This window comes from Zosterops lateralis, assembly GCF_965231275.1.
Source record: "Zosterops lateralis genome assembly, chromosome: 17".
Classification (NCBI taxonomy): Eukaryota; Metazoa; Chordata; class Aves; order Passeriformes; family Zosteropidae; genus Zosterops; species Zosterops lateralis.
In genome coordinates, this window is record NC_139777.1 from 96850 (window position 1) to 111297 (window position 14448).

At 49.2% G+C, this 14448-nt stretch overlaps 1 protein-coding gene and 2 long non-coding RNA genes across 4 annotated transcripts in view; all 3 read right to left on the bottom strand.

Moving 5' to 3' along the window:
• Positions 1–13068, bottom strand: part of LOC310916390 — a 61690-nt gene extending 48622 nt beyond the window's left edge. The window contains exons 1-2 of the long non-coding RNA XR_014591288.1: positions 12920–13068; positions 12590–12757 (exon numbers count right to left, since the gene is read on the bottom strand). This is a non-coding gene — a long non-coding RNA (uncharacterized lncRNA). The remainder of the gene's footprint in view (positions 1–12589; positions 12758–12919) is intronic.
• On the bottom strand, positions 4174–6198 carry LOC310916513. Its single transcript, XR_014591307.1, has 3 exons — positions 5995–6198; positions 4965–5047; positions 4174–4390 (listed from the first exon to the last, which is right to left on the bottom strand). It is a non-coding gene; the product is annotated as an uncharacterized lncRNA (long non-coding RNA).
• LOC310916506 (leydig cell tumor 10 kDa protein homolog) lies at positions 7792–9176 on the bottom strand. 2 transcript variants are annotated; one of them, XM_083874092.1, is made up of 3 exons: positions 8650–9176; positions 8185–8240; positions 7792–8093 (listed from the first exon to the last, which is right to left on the bottom strand). In XM_083874092.1, exons 1-3 carry the CDS (start codon positions 8864–8866, stop codon positions 7959–7961), a joined length of 408 nt encoding a protein of 135 aa, XP_083730218.1. In that variant the 5' UTR covers positions 8867–9176; the 3' UTR covers positions 7792–7958. The 2 variants fall into 2 exon arrangements, with proteins under 2 accessions (XP_083730218.1, XP_083730219.1); XM_083874093.1 differs by having other exon boundaries at positions 7803–8093; positions 8526–8746.
• Positions 13069–14448: the final 1380 nt, after the last annotated feature.

Sequence of the window (14448 nt, forward strand, 5' to 3'; positions counted from 1 at the left end):
ATTCCCCTGCAAACACAAATAGGGACTGACCTTCTCAGGGGAGCCCCCTCACCCGGGATGGGGCACTTGCCATGGATTTAATCCATCTGCACCTGAAACAAAGTCAGGACAAAAGTCAAAGTGCTGCAGGAGAACTCGACAGCTCCAGACACTTTGTGTCAATCCAGGAATACCCTCTACAGTCCAACTACACCCTACATGACAAATTTCAAGTCCCCAGGACTTGTCCCATTCCCCCCACACCCAGACTGAGCAACAAGGCAGAGCAGCTCCGGGCCAAACACACCAACACCCGTGACACAGGACAGGACAGAAGGGGGGACACAACAGGGACAGAAATATCTGGGCAAGAAGAATGACCCTGAGGACCGAGAGAACTCGCAATGAGATGACCGAGGTAAGACCGATGGGGAGCTGACCAGGCTCAGAGAACTCTGCAGGAAGAAGATGCAAATGGGATCACTGATCCCAAGAAATGCAGAGATGGATGCCTGAGAATCCCAAAGTCAGAATCCTCCACTCAGCTGTGCACTTTTAGAAGACCTGATCTGCCAGAATGGATCACAGCAGTGCACAGCTGTGGATACAGCTCAGAACAAGACCTGGAAAGGCACCAGCCTGGATGGTTGTGGAGAGAGATGGATTCTGATGTGTGTCTGAGCACCTGAGTCAAATTTCAATGATATCAGCGCCTGTCCAAGGAACAAGGAGATGTTAAGAACGATGCCTGGCATTTCTAACGGGCCCCTCAAAGGGCTGAGGAAAGAGACACATCACAAAAGACACAGAGTGCACAACAGACAAGTGACACGACGTGGCCTGGGACTGCTCTGCCCTGCACACCTCAGCACTGTGAGGCCTTCCCTTCACGTGCCCTAAAGGGGTCACAGCTTGGACATCCCCATCTCCAAACCTGACCCAAAAATCCCTCCCGGTGACTCCCAACCCACACCCCACTTTCACCCCCTCTGTGGCTTTAAGCCCTTCACTTATCTCTGGGGTGTCCAGGGATGAGAATCCACATCAGGGGCCAAGGAAGGCTGTCTCTGCCTCAGGGAAATTCCTGCTGTCCCAGTCAGGTGCCATAAAGAAAACCAAACATCCACGGATGATCTCAGCAGGTCTGTTGGGTGAGAGGATCTCAGTGTGAGACAAGTGACCACCTGAAACACACAAACAATAAGGGATGCTCAGAGCTGCACCAGAAACACCACTGCCCTGACCACACAAATATATCAATTGTAGGAAACACAAACAAGAGTCCAGAAAAAAAAAAAGCCAACTCTTATTACTGATAGTCAAACTACCCAATACAATATAATACAATAATACAATATAATGATGTATACTATAATATATAAAATAATAAATAAAATAATATATAGTATTATATAAAATATAATATTATAATGTATCGTATAATACAATATATAATAAAAATAACCCCATGTCCATTCCCCTCAAAAAACCTCCAAGATGCATATCTTATATATCTGGGTATACCCCTAACTTAAAGACCTGCCTCTAACCAAAGAAGCATAAAATCCACATCTTTTAAACTATATAAATTCATTAACCTAATGCATCAAAACTACATAATTTTTAATCCTTAGTCAATACCATATACACCAATCCCATCACTATATACAAAAACAAATCCTATTTTCTATTAATAAAATACCAAAAAAGTCTCAACTTTTAACTACAAAAAAACCATAAAAACACCGAATTAAAAATAAAATAATCTCATTATAACTAAGCAAAAACTTCAAACAAACTTCCTCCAAAACAAGTATTTTCAGTGCCAAAAAACCCCAAATATTTAAAATAACTACTTCAAAAACGCCTTCTGTACCTTCCAGACTGATTTTGCTAGCAAAGCAAGGAAAGAAAAAGCACACAGCCTGTTTTAAGAAAACAGCGTTCACTCCTGTGCATTCCCTGTCCAGTGTATTCAGCCCAAGCACAGACAGACTGCAGCACACAGATCTCCTTTGCGCTTAGTTAGTTTTAGCCAGCTAAAGAAAAGACTTTTTTTTTCCCTTTTTCTTCTGACTGTTTAAACCTGCTGCAGACTGAAAAACCCAGAGAAGCACAACAATAAACAAATCAATCCACAAAAATAAAAATAGCACAAATATACTCAAATTAACAGCACCAAAACCAATTATTCCTGACTCAATAAACCCATAATTCCTCAAAACCATCAAAACAAACAGACACCTATAAATACACACAAAACCAAAAGACCCATTAGACTACAAACAATATCTCCTAAATTATTCAAAACTATAAAACATACACTCTAATCAAGCATGGTAAATAAACAAACCCCTACAAAACAACAAACAATAATTTAATTATTAATCTAAGAAACCCTAAAAAATGAACTACATCACACTGTCTCAAACCCACTAAAACAAACACAACACACTCACCATGATAAAAGCCACCACTAAATAAATAAAAACCTCCTCTATACCTCACACCACAGCCAATTATACCACTGTAAAACTCAGAAAACAAACCCTTGTAAAACACAATATCCCCTCAAAAGCAATTGAAAACCAAACTCAGTTCAGAAATACTCTGACCAATGTGAACTATGAATTCTAACATGAAATAAATACACCACATATCCCTCGTCATACACCACCCACAAACACAATAAAGCCTCACAATAAATCATTAAAAACCACCAAACAGAAAAAACCAGCTCTACCCAACCTGAATCCCTCCATACAACACACAAAACCCCAATAACACATTTCAGAAGTCCCTCAAAAAGAGCTAGTTAAATTAATTCTACCTCAAATACAAACAAACCCACCCATAAAGTTACCTTCACTCAAAAACCAAATTATATATAATAAATAACACCAAAAAAGTCACACAAAACACTACACACCACCTAAGAACACAATATTGAATAAAAGCCACATAGAAGGGCCACTATTAATTAAAATTCCAGGAGAAAAGAAAATCTCTCCAGTTTAAACACAGAAAACAACAGAAAAAGGAGTTTCTTCAATCAATTTGAACTCCTTTTGTCTCCGTAACTCCTTTTTCGTCTGGGAGCACCGGGGAGGGATTGGTGAGACGAAGCTGAAAAAGAAAAAAAAGTCCCCCCTATAAACCCACACAGGTTTACCTTCTGCTGCTGCTGGGTATAAAGGTTTGTCCCTCGTGGCCTCCAGAAGTGACGCTCCAAACCCACGTGCTCCTGCCTTCACTCCAAGAGCCACAGCCAGGACCCGAGCACTCACTGCTCTCAGCTAGATACCGAACTGAGCTGAGGCTCCCCCTCTTAAACCGCCCCCGGCTGGAACCGCCCCCTCGTTATCCATCACCGCTCCCAACTGTGCCTGGTCTGTCCCCTCGTTATCCATTACACCTCCACAGTGCCGGGGGAGCGGGGCCGGGAGGAATCGGGGTCGGTGCTGAGCGCGGGGCGGAGCCGGGGGCGGTTCCCGGGGCCCGCTGTCCAATCAGCGCTGCCGATTCCTCAACGAGCCCGCCAATTGGGAGCCGGGCGGGGATTCAAATCGGTGCCGGAAAAAGCCGATGCTGCATGAGCTCGGTGTGGAACTCTCCGGTGGGGTCCGGGGTCCTGGCACCTGGGACCCGCCCCGCGCCCGTGGAGCCCCGCCCCCGGCACTGCCCGGCCCCGCCCCCGGCACTGCCCGGCCCCGCCCCCGGCCGCCTCTTGGCCCCGCCCCACAGCGCCCCGGCTCCGCCCCGAGTCCGCCCAGCGCCCCGCCTTCTTCAAGTCCCATTTAACCAGAATGAATTTTTGGGGTAGGAGCACCCAAAGCCAGCAGAACTGGCCTTAATCACTTTTGGGGGATCTCTCTTTTCTTCCTCACCAAACTCCCACTGTCAACACCCACCCTGAGGCTCAGCTTCCCATCCCCTCAGTCTCTCCAACGCATTCCCAATCCAACAATGCTGCTCTCCTTAGTGTATATCCTAACTGCAGTAATTGCTTAAGAAATAACTAAAAGACATTAAAGGAATGAAGAGAAATTGAACAAGAGCTGCCAGCTCCAGGGGCCATCCCAAGGGTTGCTAAAACCCTTTACCAATAATTTTAATTAACCAACTCAGAGCAATTAACACCACATTGATAGAGTATGATTCTTTTCAATTGAGTTATAGATAAATATGGCAGAATGTAAAAACCTTTCTAAACCCAAAAACTCCTTTAAGAGATACACAGGCCACAGCTGCAGACAGAGTCTGGTGACTCAGGGGAAAAACCCCAAAGTTTTCAGTCTTTAGCATCTTCCACAATGTCACCGTTGACAGCAAACATGGCTTCAGCCTCAGCAAGACAGACTCAGAGATTTTGCACATCCTGGTCTCGCCTCAGGCTTTCAGCAGGTCCAGTCTGCAAGGAGAGAGAAGAAAATGGGTCAGAATGGACAGCCTCCCTCCAGAAAACCAGCATCATCCATAAAGCATTAACTAGAGCTGGAAGAATTTCCCCAAAGGTCCATTTCCCTGCAGACTGAGGGCTCCAGGTTGAAGCACAGGCTGCACCTGCCAAGGGCAGACTATGGAAACCCCAGAAGTAAAAGCTGCTCGATATTTCAATACAAATTGACAGCAAAAACATTAAGTCCATTTGCACAAAAGGCAGAAGAGACGTGACTCAAAGTTAAGTCAAGATCTGGAGAAGTGAATCGGAACGAACTAAAAACAACCTATTAAATTATTGAGACACAAATAGGAACCTACTGCTGTGCTGGATAAACACAAAATGCTAATCACCATGAAAACTGAAGGAAAAGTTGCTGAAGATCTTCCATAACACAAGATAGCAATGACATGAAGCAGTGCAGTATGTGTTACAATGCACTGAAATGCTCTGGGTGAAATCATCTGTTCTGCAGAAACTGCTGAAGGTTATTAAGGTTTCACAGAGATGATTAAACAAAGAATGATATAAGGTTAAATCTCACCCTTTGCAGCACCTCTTGCAAGACAGCTCAACTTTCAAGAGTTAATGGTTCCTCATGAATAAGAACTTGCTTTTCCAGGGTTCCTAGAATACAGCCCAGATGCCACAGTTTAGATCCTGAAGCCAAAAATCCAAATACAGCACTCCTTCAGAACCCTGAGGGACAGCCACGGAAACTGGGGCTACAGGAAACAGTGAAAAATTGCATCAAGAACAGTGCAGTGCTGGCTGGGAGAAGCAGCATTACTCTGTCTGAGAAAATGCCATTCTGCAGCCGGTTTAGTGCTCTAGAGAATTTTACTGCCATGGGGAAAAAAAATAAAAAGGAATTAAAAAAAATCCCCAAACTGCTGTGCAGAGTATGAGGGTGAACATCCACAATAACACAGCAAAATAAATGGGAACTCCAGAAAATAACAGAGACATTAAATCCAGTTCAGAGGAACAACCACCCTCCATTAGAACAATGCTCTCACCAAAGAACTCTGGCATGGAGCCTTAATTCAGGATACAGTTAGTGAAGAATATCTGAAGACCACTTTTAAGTGCTGTACACCAAACTAAACCCAAGCCTGCTTCCATTCTCTAGACAGATCCTCAGACAGCTGAGTGAGAGTCTCAAGCACACACTCAGTTGTCAGATTTGCCTTTGCCGTCCTCAGCAAGGACAGAGCAGACATGGCCAGTGCAGGTCAGACCCACCCCAAGCCCTGCCTGAGCCCCTCTGGCCACCCTTCCCCTGCTAAGGCTGACCCCAACAGGCTCCAGCCAGGCCCTTTATGAGTTTGCTTTGTGCACCCTCCTGATCAAATGGGAATGAATCCTCCTGTGCCCGGGGCCCGGTGAGATTTTCCTGGACAAAATGCAATTTCTCATACAAAAGGCAGACACGGTTGTTTTGTTTGGGTTTTTTTCTAGTATTTACCTTACACAGGTGATGTTCCTCACAACTCAGCACTACGATGCCAACAGCAGCAATACAGAAAACCCCTCTGGGACAGAGCAGCAGAAAAACCCACCTCCAGACTCACCAGAGAGATGACAGGAGCACCCTCCGTGCAATGCCTGCTGAGCCAAGTGGAGCTGGCAGGGTGACCCATGGACATTCTGCGTTCACCTTTCAACAGAGTCAATGCAGAAACAGAACAAATCTCTCTCGGTGTTGAGATCCCTTCAGGTGCACCTGGAGATGCTCTGGAGTGTCCTTCAGCAGCCAGAGCAGAACAGGGTTTCTACTGTGCTGTAAGTGAGAAATGCAATTGAATCAGAAGAAAATAAAAGGAAGCATCTCTCCCCGTGCTTTTTTTATTTAAAAAATTCATGCATTAGAATTTTTTTTTTAAGTGTTCATTCTTGCTTTACACTGTGTAAATTATGAGGACTCAACTTCCAGCCGGAAATTGCAACAGCTCCTCAGGCTGACTGACCTCAGCCAGACCACCAGAATCACTGAATTGTGGAAGGGAAAGCTCATCCCATTCCAGCCCCGACCCAGGGCACGGACACCTTCCACCAGCTCAGGCTGCTCCGACCCCAAAGTCCCAGCCGGCCTTGGACGCTGCCAGGGATCCAGGGGCAGCCACAGCTTCTCTGGGGAACCTGTGCCAGGGCCCCGCCGCCCTCATAGGGAACAATTCCTTCCTGATATTTAATCTAAACGGGCCTCCCTTCATCCTGAGGAAGCCCTTCTCCTTGTCCATCTCACTGCGTGTCCTTGTGAGAAATCCCGCTCCATGAGTCCATAAGCGGCTCGCACAGACCCCCCCAAATCAATGTTCCGGGGGCTCCTGGGGCCACACGAGCACTCCGGGCCCTTTACTGGCTTCTCCTCACTGCCTCCCCCGGGGCTGTGTCCAGCCGGGACCGGCCCTCCCACCCGCTCTCTCCCGGCACCTCGGAGACCTTCGGCTCCGGGCCCACGGCGACGCGGGCGGCCGCACCTGCAGCGGGAGAAAGGGAGGGAGAAAGGGAGGGTCCGCGGGGGGTGGCAGGGTACTCACCCGCAGCAGGATGCAGCCGCTCTCCTCGCCATGGAACGCCCAGCTCCAGGTGCCGCCCCCGGGCCGCCTGCAGCGGGGGGCACACGAACTCCACGGGCACGGGGGCCGCGTCCGCCCGCCGCTCTCGCTGCTGGAGTCGGCCGGCGGCCTCCGCTGTCAAGCAGTGCGGGGCGGGGCCAGCTGCCAGTCAGGTCGCAGGTCTCCAATCAGCGCGAGGTGGGGGCGGAGCCAGGGGAAATAGGCGGGGACTAGCGATCCATTCATAAAGTTGTGGCGGCGCCGGGAAACCGGGAAAGGTCAGGAACCTCCCGGAGCACCCGGAATCCCCACTGAGACCCCCTAGAGCGCCCCCAGAAAACGGGGCAGGGCAGGGATTCCCCCTCCCCGCAGCCCCGGGAATCCACTGAGACCCCCAAGAGCGTCCCCAGATCCACCGGGACCTCCCTGTAGTTCCACCTCAAGGATACCGGGACCTCCTTACCCTCACTAGGAGCCTCTCAGGGACCCAGAGAATCCCCAAGAGCACCCCTTGAACTCCTTGAAGACACCGCGAGACCCCCGAGGACATCGAGACCCGCAGGGAAACACCCCCGGGAACCAGATAAACCCCCCGAGGACATCGGGACCCCTCCCAATGGATGCAAGGACAGCGCGATCTCCTGGGGACCCCTCGGGGACCCGGAGACCCTCGGGAACACCTGACCCATCCCCAGAGACACGGACGGCCCTCCCCAGAACCGTCCCGGGAGTACCGGGATACCGTCAGGGGCGCCCCGATCTCGGGGCTTCACCAATGTCCGCGCTCCAGGAGCTCCCCGAGCCCTCCGCGGCCACGTCCCCGCAAATCAGACACCAGCCTTGTGGGTGTTGGGCGGGGACGTGGCCCGCAAATCCCTTTTATTAAAAAACGGTGAGGGCCTAAAAACAGCCCGAACTCCCCCAGACCCCCGCGGAGGTCACCGGAGGGACGTTCAGGGGACGCTCCCCGGGGAGGCTCAGCTGCGGCCCTTCTTGGCTTTGTCTTTGGCGGAGGCGGGCGCCGTGACCAGGGCCAGCTTTTTGGGGAGTCCGCTCTGCGCGCGCTGCACCGTCTCCTGCTCGATCCGCATCCGGATCCCGACCTCCAGGCGCTGGGGAGAGCGCGGGGGTTCAGGGGGGCACAGGCGGGGCTCCCCCAGACCCCTCGGGACCCCGCAAAACCCCGCCACGCTCCCGCCTCACCTTCTTCAGCTTCTGCTGCTGGATCACGCGGAGCTTCTTCGGGGCGATGGTGCGGCCTGAGGAAAACGCGGCTGGGCTGAGACCCGAGAGAGCCCCGGGACCCCTCGAGACCAGGCCGAGCTCCCCGAAGCCGCGTGTCCCCCCCAAGAGGCCCCAGGGAAGGCACCGGAGCCCCGCCAGGGGTTTTAGTGAACACCCCCGCCAAATCAGAGCCTCTCGCCCACCGCAAAGTCCTGAGGCGTCCCCTCGCCCCCCACCGCCCTCCCCTGAGCGACCCGGGACCCCGAGTCCGCCTCTGCCCCGACACCGTTCCCCGGGACCCCTGGCCTTGGGACCCTCACCTCCCTTCCGCGGGCCCCGAGAGCCCCGGGCCGCCGGCGCCGCCGCCACCTTAGGACGTTTGGCCGCCGCTTTTGGCCGGCCCTGCGCCATCGCCGCCGCCGGCGCGTCAGGCCCGGAGCTTACCGGGAAACGGCGCGCAGAGCATGCCGGGATACACCGGGGCAGTCATCCCGCAAAGGCTGCGGGGATATACCGAGGCACACGAACACCACGGGCGCCGCTTTCGCTCGCCGCTCTCGCTGCTGGAGTCAGCCGGCGGCCGGGCCGAGCAGCAGCTCCAGCGCTGGGCACAGCGGTAGCGTGTCCCGCCCGCCCGGAGATCGGCAACAGCCCCCGACATCGCCCTCGAATGGCCCGCCGAGGAAGCGGCAGTGGCGGCGGACACCGCCCCGGGGCCGCTCCGGAAGTGCCCTCGGCTTGGTCAAGCGCGGCTCGTTCGGTTCGGCTAAACGCGGCTACGTTCGGGGAAAGTCGGCCGTGTTCGGCTGTTCGGGAAAACTCGGCGACTTCCGTCAGCCGTCGGCTATTCTCGGCTGTTCGGAGACACTCGGCGATTTCCGTCAGCCGTCGGCCCTTTTCGGCTGTTCGGCAACACTCGGTCATTTTCGTCACACCTCGTCTTTTTTCGTTAGCGAGCAGCGTTACGTCACTTTCACCCCTCTTCGGCGCCATCTTAGTTGTGGCTAAATCCCTTTCCGGTCGAGCCGCCATCTTTTTTGTGGCACTCTTAAGGCCCCCATCGGCGTCTAACACAGACGCCTGACTAAATTGACTTACCTGAACACAGCTGCGGCGCGGTTCAACACACAGCCCGTGTCCCTACACCTGGAAGTGCCACAGAAAATTGTCCCCGGGCGGCGCCGTGGTCGGGGTTTTTGCGCGGGCAGTCAGATAGACATACCCGAGGTCGTTACATTTTCCCGCCCTTTTGGCCGCCATCTTTGAAAGGTCAAGCCTCGCGAGCCGCGCCGCCATCTTGGTTGTGGCACGCTTAAGGCCCCCGTTGGTGTCTAACACAGGCGCCTGACTAAATCAACTAACCTGAACCCGGCTGCACCCGGTTCAACCCACAGCCCGTGTTCCTACACCTGGAAACGCCACAGAAAATTACCCCTGGGCGACGCCGTGGTCGGGATTATTATGCAGGCAGTCAGATAGACACACATAGGGTCCTCTCCTTTCCCGCCTTTTTCGCCGCCATCTTTAGAAGGTCAAGCGCCGCGAGCCGCGCCGCCATCTTGGTTGTGGCACACACCCCCCACCCCCCCACACCCCCCCCCCCCAAATGTCCCCCTCGGCTGCTCGCACAGGCGCCTGACTACATCGACTGCCCAAACACTTCCGTGGCTCCGCTCAGCCCCCATCCCGTGTCTGCGCACCTGCGTACGCCGCGGAAAAATCGCTCCCGGGCGGCTCCGTGGTCCAGGTCGCGTGCAGGGAGCCGGCTGCCACGTGCCCTGGGTCCCCTCATTTTTTTCCCGACTTTTTGGCCGTGATCTTTCGGTCCTCGGGCGGCAACACTGCCCGTGAGCTCACAGCCCGGGGCTGCTACGGCGGGGAACTGCAGTACCGCTTTTTATCCACGAGATGGCAGCATTGTCGCGCAGGTCACAGCCCGGGGCTGCTACGGGCACGGAGGAGAACTGCAGTACCGCGCTATATCCACAGGATGGCAGCATTGTCTTACAGATCACAGCCCGGGGCTGCTACGCGCCTCGGGGACGGGCACGGGGGAGAGCTGCACTACCGCATTGTGCCCACACGGTGGCAGAACTCAGCACCGGCACGGAGCGCAGACAGAAAAGAACGTGGCCGAAAATCCCCTTCCAAACATCTTCGAAAATAAATGCCCCAAAAGACCCCCAACCACAACAACTACGACAACCCTGGCATCAACCAAGCCAAAACCATAAAAACCGTCATTTTAGGCTACATTTCAAAATTTCTTCTATTTCTTAATTTGATATTTCTATTAATCATCACACTTTATCTGTTATATAATGTACATTATATTAGATATATTTTTCATATTATAATATATGGAACATGTAATAATATAGAGTGGATCTATTGATATTATTTTTCATATTTTAAAGTTCTCTTTTTGTTACTTATATTTTTCTTATTTTTTGTATTTAATTTTTTTTTCCAATTTATGTTTACTTCCTGCTATTTTAAACGATATTTTAAACTATATGAATTCATTAACCTAACCCATCAGAACCACAGGTAATTAGAATTGATGGACCCTTGCTTTCTAAGGGGTAAATATTTAATCTTTATTAAACTAATATGGGCATATTTAGTCTTTCTGCGTGCTTTTGGGGAGCAGGGTTTTTTTTGTGGGGAGTTTTGTTTTGGGTGGTGGTTTTTTGTGGTTTTTTTTTTTTGTTTTTTTTTTTTTATTCTTTATTTTGGATTTCTTGGCTAATAAACAAGGAGGTTCAGAGAATTACAAAATAAAATATCTACTTTGTTTTGCCTCTAAAATACACCTCGACATCGAGTCACTGCTGGCAATACTGTGCACGGGGAGAATAAGACCTGTTAAGGGGTTGAAAGGGAAAAAAAGGCACCATGGTGTTCACAGCTTTCTCCATTTAGGTTTTTTAATTTAGCAGAAAATAGAGAGGATTTTGGCTATCTGTGGTCTCAAATCTATCCAGACGTCCAGCAGACAGGGAGGTCATTTTTCAACTCCTTCCTTGCCGACAGCCAACCTTCCACATACTCAGAAGGAAAAAAAAGAGTAAGAGAAAAAGAAAGGAATAAAGAAAACATGAAAAAAAAAATACAAAACAAACAAAAGTTTAAAAAAAACCCTCAGAAGTTTAAAAAAAAATAAAAAAAGAAATGAAAGAAATAAAGTTTAAAATAAATTAAAAATATAAAAGTTTTTACAAATACATTACATGAAAGTAAAACCTAAAATATCCATAAATTTAAAAATTGAAAAATTAAGAGTACTTAAGATTTTAAATAGTAATAAAGAAAAATAAAAATTAAAAAAATTAATTGAATGAAAATATAAAAATAAAAGAAATAAACGGAAATCATTTTAAATATTCAAAACAAAAAAACTTCCATGAAAACACTAACCACAATACAATATTTAACATACAAAAATACAAAAATCCAAAAGTAAAAAATAAAAGGTAAAATAATACATAAAATATGAAACTAAATAAATGCAGCTCTCTCCTCAGACCATTGCCTAAGAGAGCTCCTGGAGCATCCTGGATTATGCAGGGATAGGGAAAACAAACCCAGTGCCTCCCAGAAAATAAGGTTTTCTAGACAAATCCCAGTTTTGCTTGGAAACAAATGCTAATTTAGCAGGAAGCTCACTTGGGATGAATGTCCACATGTGCCAGGGCCAGGAAAGAACCACTTCATTATGTCCAAGTTTTAATGGGATTTATGTACTTAAAAATTCAGTAAATTGAATTTTACAAAGAGACAAATTATGGCAATTAAACACTTGGCAAGTTTTCCCCGGAATTCCCCGAATTCTGTCGATATGGTGCTGAACAATTCCTGATTTACCAACATTAATTGGGTAAATTTCCTTGGAAATGTACCCTAAGAAGTACCAGAATTCCAACTAGGATGGAAAATTGGCATTTGCTATAAATATTCCCTTACTAAATTCAGAGAGAGGAAAAATAGCAAATAAAAGGAAGGAATAATATCTAAATCTCAGCTTGCCTGCAAAACAAGCTCAGAAATTTCTAACACTGAAAACTTTTGGAACAGTCAGGAAGTTTGTGGAAATTCTTAGAATAATGATGTAAAATCTGCTTCCTGTGCTTTGAGATTTTCAAGGGAAGGGGGAATTAAACATGCCTATTTACTCCTATCCCAGAATTACCTGTATTTGGTGAGAGTAACAATCCAAAGAAACTCCAATCTTACTTGTATTTGACATCTGAAACTCTCAGCAGAATTGGGAAGTTTCAATGGAACTAAAGAGCCACAATTCCTGGAATAACAAAATTCCAAAGACAGTAATGCTATTTACAAATCCATGGAGGAGGAGGAGGATGACACCAGGAACGCAAACCAGCTGAAAGCCACAATTTACTGGAAAGGGCAGGAAATCAAATGGACACTCTCTGGTTATGGTCACGCATTTCTCCAGGAGTCAGAGAGAAAAGTGGGAACCTTGGACTGGGAAAAGGCCTTCCTGTGGCTTCACTTCCTACTGGCTCTCTCCTTTTTTGCCAAATACCTGCAAGAAGAAAAACGACAGGAATAAAGTTTCAAAGAGGAGGTCCTTGGTTCAGGCAGACTGAAGTGCAGCTCCCAGGGAGCGAGTCCAGGCTGGGCCCAGGGGAGCTCCGGGAATCTGGGATTGCCCGTGGGATTAAAGGGCTGGAAAAGCAGGACCCACCTGCCGGGTTTAGTGCTGGGACACAGCAAGGCCTCGGCTCAGGGGCAGCAGTTAGAGCTGGGACTGCAGGAGAACACCCCAAAGCCAGGTTAAACATCCAGCATGACACGCAGCACGCTCCAGGAGAAACTCCGGTGGGAGAAGCCCCCGGATGCTCCGTGTTCCTTCTCCTCGGCAGCTTTGCCACGGCCTCCCTCAGAATACTGACCTCACCCTGCAGCTCCTACAAAATAGGAGAACTTAAGAAAATTACCCAGCAATCCATGGATTTCCAGGTATTAAGAAACCAAAGCTGCAGCAAAATGTGCCCAAACTCCTCTGCAAACCAGCAGCTCTGAGGAGACACAGGAATTTATTCCAGAGGGGACACAACTATTCCACAGCCAGCCAGGATTGCTCTCTCAGACTCTCCCCACTGCTCTCTGAGAACACAAACAGTTGTTCCCTGCTGTTACCCTTTCCACCAATGCAAAGACTTCTGTTCTCCTACAACTCCATGCTCAGGAAGGAAAATAGGAATATTATCATTGCACAGACTGCCCAGGAGAGTGTGACTGAGGCAGGATCACCAGCTCCCAATCCACTGCTGCTTCTGGATTTCTGAGCAGTTCCTTCCCCTCCTGCCCTCTCCAGCACCATTCCCTGGGTGCCGTGTCCACAGACACCTTCTCCATGCAGCTTAAAACCCACAGAAACCAAAAGAAGACCAAAACCCAATTCACATTTCTAGTCTGGAGAGAATGAGGGAGGTCTAAAATCTGTATTTATTTTAGAACAGTAGAGCAATTTTGAAGTGACCTTCACTATCAGTGAAGGGTAGCAAAAGCTGATAAACTCCTTTATCAACTGATTAGCAGCAGAGAAATGAAGTTTTAAGTTTAGTAAAGATCAAGGTTTGCTGCTAAAAATTAAGGAGGTGCCACGGTGGCCTTAGTAGGTTTTAACCTTCTGGCATTAGAGGGTATTTGAGGGTATACCTGTGAACGCTTGGGACCATTTAAAAATGCAAGTAGCAGAGAGAAACTCAGGGTGACCCCCCCCCCCCCCCCCCTCCTTTTCTCTCAGGATGCAACTGTGCACTTTTTCTGCTTTTCCTGCTGTACCACAGAGGGCTTTGTGTTATACCTGCCCACCGGAGCAGCCTTGGGTGCCGCAGTGACACTGTCTGCTGCTGTATGTCCCCGAGAAGCTGGCCCTGGCAGGGCAGCGAAGAGGAGTGTGTCCCAGTGGCCTCTGCCCATGTAACACTCTTTGACAACAGCAGACTCGAGGACCCTGGGTTCTTTGACATCTCATCCAAGTTCTCACGCACCATTTTCAAGGACTCTCAAACACCCAAATCACAGCACAGAAAATTGATAAACAGCAAGGAATAAACTCAAACAGGAACATCCTAATGCAGCGCTTGACCTTGGCTTCTGCCACTCCAAGCTCCTGTCAGAGGCATCAAAAGGAGTTTCAACTGACCGTGCAGCATCTTCCCTGCTCCAGCCCATCCTCTGCAGCACAGCCAGGTATGGCAGAGACAA

Excerpts from the sequence above, each read along its gene's own strand:
- LOC310916506 (XM_083874092.1), bottom strand. The coding sequence starts at position 8,866 with ATGTCGGGGGCTGTTGCCGATCTCCGGGCGGGCGGGACACGCTACCGC. Across the intron at positions 8,241-8,649 it reads GCTCTGCGCGCCGTTTCCCG|GCCGCACCATCGCCCCGAAG; the intron begins GTAAGCTCCGGG and ends CGTTTTCCTCAG. Across the intron at positions 8,094-8,184 it reads AGCAGCAGAAGCTGAAGAAG|CGCCTGGAGGTCGGGATCCG; the intron begins GTGAGGCGGGAG and ends CGCTCTCCCCAG.